The 7,487-nt window shown below is 40.0% G+C and overlaps 1 protein-coding gene across 1 annotated transcript in view; it reads right to left on the reverse strand.

Moving 5' to 3' along the window:
- The window catches only part of Acsm4 (acyl-CoA synthetase medium chain family member 4), a 27,880-nt gene that overhangs the window by 14,591 nt on the left and 5,802 nt on the right, over positions 1 to 7,487 (reverse strand). The window contains exon 3 of the mRNA XM_008843858.2: positions 5,995 to 6,202. Within this exon, the coding sequence (XP_008842080.1) occupies positions 5,995 to 6,202 (208 nt within the window). The remainder of the gene's footprint in view (positions 1 to 5,994; positions 6,203 to 7,487) is intronic.

Here is a 7,487-nt window from a genome sequence, read left to right on the forward strand (position 1 = left end):
TCTTTCTTTTGGTTAACTGGGCTAGCAGTCTGTCAATCTTGTTTATCTTTTCAAAGAACCAGCTCTTGGATTCATTGATTCTTTGTACTGTTTTCTTTGTTTCTATTTCATTATTTCTGCTCTGATTTTTGTCATTTCTTCTTGTCTGCTGGGTTTGGGTTTCATTTGTTGTTGCTTTTCAAGTGTCTTGAGTTGCAGTGTTGAGTCATTTATTTGTCTTCTTTTTTGTTCAGTATCTTCAACATCTCTGACAGAAATAGCTGGTACCTGATCAAACATCTATTCCTTTATTTTCTTGAACTAATAACACTCTGATTTTGTTCAGGTACTCAGCAGTCATAAACTTTAGGGGAGACTGACTCAGTAAGTCACGATTAGCCTTAGCTAATCAGAATCATTAGGAATGGGTATCTGCTACTATTACAGTCAATGAGCTATAAAGCCCCACAGGGAAACATTGCTTGTTGTAAAAAGAGTAATGAAGGCTGGGGAGATGGCTCAGTGATTAAAGTGCTTGCCAGGCAAGCTTGAGAATCAAAGTTTGGATCCCAGCACCCACACAAATGTCAGGCAGGTGTGGTGGCCCACTTGTAATTCTAGTGCTCAGAAGGTGCAAATGGGATCCCTGGAGCAAGCTGGTTAGCCAGACTCTGGGTTCAATGGAGAGACTGTGCCTCGATGAGTAAGATGGAGAGACTGAGGAAGACACCCACCATCAGCTTCAGGCCTCTACATGCATGCACATACATGTGCATCTCCCACATATGTACCCACAAATGTACATTGCATACACATATTTACATGAGAAAAAAGGAGCAATGAAGACGGGGTGCCACCTTCTCCCACCCCATCCACCCTGCTTCACAACCCACCCTTGAATATTGTGCTGTGTACAATGTAGACCATGTGCATGTTTGGAGCATCCCCAGTCATCCTGGCATCGTACTGAAAATGACATGACGAAAGACAGCTGAATTGCGGTCCATGCTAAATCCACTGAGCCACTGAATCAACCAGCCCTTAGTTCATTCTAACTCTACACTTATTTGTGAGATAATAAAAATGATGATATTTTAAGGATAATTTTTAGTTGGATTATTAAGGTGAAAAGCATTCTGACTGACAACAATCTCTGTGTAAGCTTCTCCAATTTCTCCCATCCCTTGACAAGTTTATTATTCCCTTGTTGAAGGTTGGATCTGATGTCCTCTGTCCTTAAATCCAGATTTGTGACTACTCTGAGGGTATTAGTTCTGAGACTTCGTGATTATCCCTTAAAGATTTCATATTTTGTAAAAATTTTCCTTGGAGAGTAGGGGAATCATCTACTATGTAAAGATGCTCATATTGTGCTGCTAAACAGAGGGGACAGGTGAAGAACTAAGGTGCTTCTGCTGACACACCAGTGGCTTGTGGGTAAACCTGTCTCAGATATTCTGGCCCCATCAGCCTGATGTGAAGCAAAGATCAGTTGCCTCTGGTGAACCCTGTGTGAATTTCTGACTCACAGAATGTAAGCAAATAAAATGTTTTTGTCCACACCATTAAGTATTGAATAGTCTGCTAGTCAATGATGGATAACTAATAAAATATCTAAGAATTTGAGGTATATGTATCATATTTTAATTTCCATTTTTGAAATATTAGTAGTAAAAGATGTAATTTTAATGAATTTGAAAATTTTATTTCATTATTTTATTTGAGACACCGTCTCATAGAGCCCAGGCTGGCTGCAAATCCACTGTGCAGTTGAGAATGACCTTGAACTTCTGATCTTCCTGCCACTCAACTCAGTTCATGAGATGCTGGAACTTGAACCCAGGGCTTCATGCATGCTAAGCAAACACTCTTATCTGAGCTATATCTCTAGTCTTAAGTTCATTTTAATGATGAACACTGTCATTGATCTGCAAAGTAGTGAGCATTAACTATACATTTGTCTCAGTCTATAATGCCAGAAATACTTTCACAAAATTTTGAGATACTTTTGGTAATTCTCTTTCCTCATAAAAGAACATCGAGAGTTTTTTTTTCCGGCATAAATATAGGGTGAAGTTGGTTGTTTGGGGTTCTAGAAAGGGTTACTTCATGTTATTGAACATCTTAGGTTGGGAAAACTCTGATATTTGTACATTTCCCAATCTAGTAAGGAAACTTTAAAATTTTTTAATATAAGGCTTTTATTTACTTGTTTAATAAGACATTACAATCTCCTAGTGACAGGGAGATGTTCAGGTGGGGATGCCGTAGCCTGACGTCTTGCTCTCTTTTTGGCTATCTGAGTTCTAAGTTCTGTCTTTCCGGGTTTTCAGAGCTGATGAGCTGATAACTTCCAGATTATCTTTACACCCAAGGCTCAAATATTCACTGTCTGGTAGATACATAAAGGTTCACAGATCTCTAATCTCAATATGCCCAGCTCTAAACCTACTATCTTAGAACCCCCTCTGTTGGTTAATTCTTTTATTTCATTTTTCTTAGTTGTTTACAGACTGTGTCTTGCCATGTAGACTAGGCTGGCTTTAAGACCTCCATCCTCTTGCCTTAACCTCCTGAATGATGAGTTTGGTGGGTATGTACCACCATGGTGGCTTTTTATTTCATCTTACTTTTTGTAGTACTGAGAATGGAACCCAAAGCCTTGTGCATACTAGACAAGCACTGAGCTGCACCTCCAGTTCCATCTTTCTCCAAAGGACAGAACCCCAACCACCCAATCCCCCAACAAAAAAAGCGTATCAACCCTAACCCCTGCTTCCTTCATCCTCCAAATGCAATCAGCCTTCAAGTCCTGCTAGCTTCTGAGGTGACCCTTTCCTCTCCATTCCATTCACCAGAGCTCAGATTTAGCTTCCCACCATCCCTCCCCTAGCCTAGGTTCCAATGTTGTCTCTGATTCCAATTTGGCCGTTCTCAGATTCATTCTCTGTGCAGAGTCTACAGAAGTCTATTTAACATCCAAACTCGACCTTGTCATATCCCTCCTTAAAACCCATCAATGTCTTTCCTTCTGACCGATCAAGCTTGAGATTTAGCATGGCTGCTGGGAAAAGTGGCACAGGCTTAGAATCCCAGCAAACTGAGAGGCTGAAGCAGGTGGAACAAGCACAAGCTCAAGGTTTGCTTGGGCTACAAAATGAGCTCAAGGCCATCCTGGGCAAGTCAGTGAGACCCTGTCTCAAAATTAAATGTAGGGAAGACAGCTGAATATAGCTTAGTGGCACAGTGCTTGCCTAGCAATGGTGAAACCCTAGGTTCAATCCTTAACAACACAACACAACACGCACGCACACACACACACAAACACACGACTAGCATAGCATATGACACCTTTCATAATCTTGCCTCTGTTTACTCTTCTGGCTTTTACTCTGATCCCATAATTTGTTGTACAAGCTCCCAAAAGGGTGGCCATTCATTCCCTGGGTACTTCAGGAGCATTTGGGGGGTATTATATTCGGCCATATCTTCGCGATTGCTGCTCCCGTACTTTGAACAGCATCCTAAATGCCTTAGGTTCAGAATCCAGAATCCTAGGCATACAGAACATGGTCCTTTGTATTAAGGCAGAAAAAATTCTGTTTGGTCTATAATCTTGACTTTTCCCTCTATCCTATTATGAATATTCTAGAAAGTGTTCATGACTTCTGTCTTGGGGAATCAAAAGCAGGGTACAGGCCTACATACGGATTTTTGGAAGAGAAGATTACCCCTCATTATTGCTCCGTGTGGTTTTCTAAAAACCAAAACCAAACAACAAGGCCCCCAAACTGGGCAGCTGTTTGCAATGAGACAGCCGTCCCTGACTTTGTGTTCAGAAAAACGATCTGTACTCATTGTGAAGTTATGACATTCTAAAGTTGTTTATGAAGTGAGGATTTCCTGAATCTTGAAAACTCCCCTCAAGTGTATAGCTTTCAACTTGAAATTCATGTAAGTATAAAGCTTCTTTATTTTGTTATTTTCTTTACCCCTTTAAGATTTCATGAAGATTCAATTTCGACTTATTTAAGCTAGGGGTCTCTGAGGTAGGGTCACATGTTATGCAACTGGAACAGAAAACAGGAGAACTTCTAATGATATGTATTTTTGTGGCACTAGGGATTGAACCCAGGATGTGGTACAGACTAAGCAAGTCCTATATCAGTGAACTACGTCCCTTATATGCAGTTTTTTTTTTTCTTTTTCTTTTTTCCTTTTTGGTCTTTTTGAGACAGGATCTCCCTGTAGCGGCAGCTGGTCTGGATTTGCTAATGGAGACCAGGCTGGCCTTGAACTCATAGAGATCTGCCTGCCTCTGCCTCCTGAATGCTAGGATTAAAGGCATGTGCCACCATGCCTGGACATATGTAGTTTTTCTTTAAAATTTTTGTTTTTGATATTTGTATAATGTACAAATGTACATGTATATAATTTTTAAAAACATAAATGAATATATTAGAGGAATGTGTTAAAAGTATTTTATTGTTGGAGATGAATATTCAACTAATTTATATGCTACTACTTTAAAAATCATACACTGTTGAATCACTTGATTAACCTGACAATAGCAGTGATAACAGTTATGACTACTGTACTCTACAAGCGATTACTTGTACAAGACATCATGGTAAGCGTGTCATGTTGCTTTGTCCATCTGGTTTCTCTGCAACTCCACGCTGTCACAGCATGGATTAAGACAAACACACAGATAAAGACACAGACTTTCATAACTGTTACTTGATCTGCCTGAGATCACAGCTTACAAAAGACACCAACTTGATTTTTAATTTTTATGACATAAGTTATTTAAGGCTTCATGGGTGGATAATGCCACCTGTAAATATTTTCTCATTTTTTAATAGCTTAGGAAATATTTCCTACATGTCCTCAAACCATCACTAGATATTTTCAGTATAATTATCCCTTTGCATATGAAGAAAGTTGAAGTTGTTCTGTTTTGTTCATTCACTTATTAAATATTTCTTAGCCACTCAGCTATTTGTTGTTAGGTGTTGGAGATAAAGCAATCAACCAAATAGCAAGCAAAGCCTCTGCTTCCTTAGAGCATATGATTTAGGGCAGGGGCTGGTAAATGTTTTCTGCAAAGGGCCAGATGGCAAATATTTTAGGCTTTGTATACCATAAACAATAGACTATTTTGTTGTTGTTGTTGCTGCTTTGTTGTTTTTTTTTTTTGAGACAGGGTCTCCCTGTAGCCCCAGCTGGCCTAGAACTCACTATGTAGACCAGGCTGGCCTTGAACTCACAGAGATCCACCTGCCTCTACCTCTCAAGTGCTGGGATTAAAGGCATGCAACACCTCATACACAGTCTCTACTGGAATTACTCCGCTACCATGACAAGAAAGCAGTCTGGACAATATGTAAACAAATGGGATTCTCTGTGTTCTAATAAAACTTCATTTATAAAAAACAAGTGGTAGGCTATCTTTGGCTTCTGGACCTTAATTTTTCTAATCCCTACTTCAGAGACGAAAAACAGAATCTAAGAGAACAAATGGCTGGTCTGATCATTCAGAAGGGACCAGTGCTATTAAGAAAACAAAAGGTGCCATGAAGGGGAGAGCCTTGTAGCTCTCATCAGGTTGGCCAGGGATAGTATTGCTTAAGATAAAACATTTGAGCTGAAATCTGACAAGAAGCAACAACTGAAAAGGAGTAGGAAAGAACATCTCAGGCAGAAGAAACAGCAGGTGCAAAGGCCCTGAGCTGGTACATGCCTGAGGAATAAAAGGGAGAGTGGTGATAGATGCGGCCCAGGAACTGGGCAAAGGCCAGCCCCTATGGAGTACTCATCACAGGCCACAGAAGAAGCAGGAAAGCAGGGCAGAGCTGCTTTTCTTCCTTCTGCCTGTAAACCATTTCATTAGATAATTCTTTTCTGGGAAGGAGCCTAGATCAACTCAAAATGCTGCTGAGCCTTTGGACAAGTACGTTCGGAGATGTATAGGATTTCTGCTGTTATTAGTGCCCCAGAAAGAAATATACTCACTGAAATAGCTCCTGAAAGCTTAGCCATCCATTTTGGCTTTGTGGAGACACCAGAAGTTTGGTCTTCAGATTGGGGCACTCTGACACAACAGACTCCACTGTGGGGGCCACTTCCTCACTGGCCACAATGCACTTGGCCTTGGATATTTGCAGGCGGTAGAGGATGTCTTTTCTTGTCAGCTGGATTGTTCCCGGCATGAAGACAAGCCCTGGAAAAGAAAGAGGCTCCTGAGTTAACAATTCTGTGGATTGTGGGGATACTTGGGCTTTGTGACTGGGTGGGAAGAGCTTCAGAATCCGGCCTTCAGCAGTTGTGCCTTGGTTCCCTGCAACATCCCATAGCACCCTATTACACGGACACTTAGTGCCCCACCTTTGAAGTCTGACAGACCCCAGGTCTTATTAGCCTTGTGACTTTGATCTCTCTGGCTTTCCTCTATTTATCTGTAACATAGGGATAATGACAGTGTTTGGTATCATAATGATGGGCTAGTGTGATTAAAAATAATTTAAACATTGTGTTTGAATTGTAATTATGTAATATTTAAATAGCACTTTAAATCTTATGGAATATTTTCCATGATGATTATCTCATTTAATCCTCTCAACAAATAGTCTCCAAGGTATTTTGAGAGTAGTCATTGGGAATGAGAGAAGGAAGTAACAGAATTTTTTAAATTATTGAGATTCTAGAATTCTTTTCATGTGTTATCTCATTTTCCCACATGCGTTATTATATATATATATAGTACTACATTATATTACATATACTACATTAGTGTAATAAAATAATGTAAAAACTATACCCAGATAGGAAAATGTGCATCCATTATTTTTATTGATAGATTATACAATCCAAAATGCTTGGAGTCTACTGTTCTAAAGCTTAAAGAAATATTTATTTATTATTAGTATGTGTGTGCATAATGTGTGTGGAGGGGAGTGCCTGGATGGAGGTCAGAGGGCAACTCTGTGGAGTTAGTTCTGTTCTTCCCTTCCACCTTTATGTGGGTTCTGAGGCTCACACTCAGGTGTGGCAAGTGGATTTACCCACTGAGCCATCTTGTTGGCTAAAGACTACTGTTCTAAGTAGTCCTGGTAGGATGCAATAGTTGGTGACAAGTTGTAGAACCAGCCCTCAGATCTCTAAGTGGTCTGGCATCACCAAGATTTACCTAGATTACCATGGTATGCTTAATTTATTCCATTTTCTCACTTAACCCTAAACACTGGTCAGAGATAGGATTTCAAAGCACCAGCTCCTTATGAGAACAACATATGGGGCAAAACAAATGTAAGGCAGGGAGAAGGTAGCTTTACTTTCTAAAGTGAATCATGAAAAAGCGATGGAATGAACACAAAGCATTACAGATAACCACTGCCTTTTACTGAGCATATATTATATGCCTTTACTTATAGAGCCATCTCGCCGAGGCTTTTATTGACTATATATGTGTGTGTGTGTGTGTGTGTGTGTGTGTGTGTGTGTGTGTG

The sequence above is a fragment of the Nannospalax galili genome, unplaced genomic scaffold, assembly GCF_000622305.1.
Source record: "Nannospalax galili isolate Female #2095 unplaced genomic scaffold, S.galili_v1.0 scaffold381, whole genome shotgun sequence".
Classification (NCBI taxonomy): Eukaryota; Metazoa; Chordata; class Mammalia; order Rodentia; family Spalacidae; genus Nannospalax; species Nannospalax galili.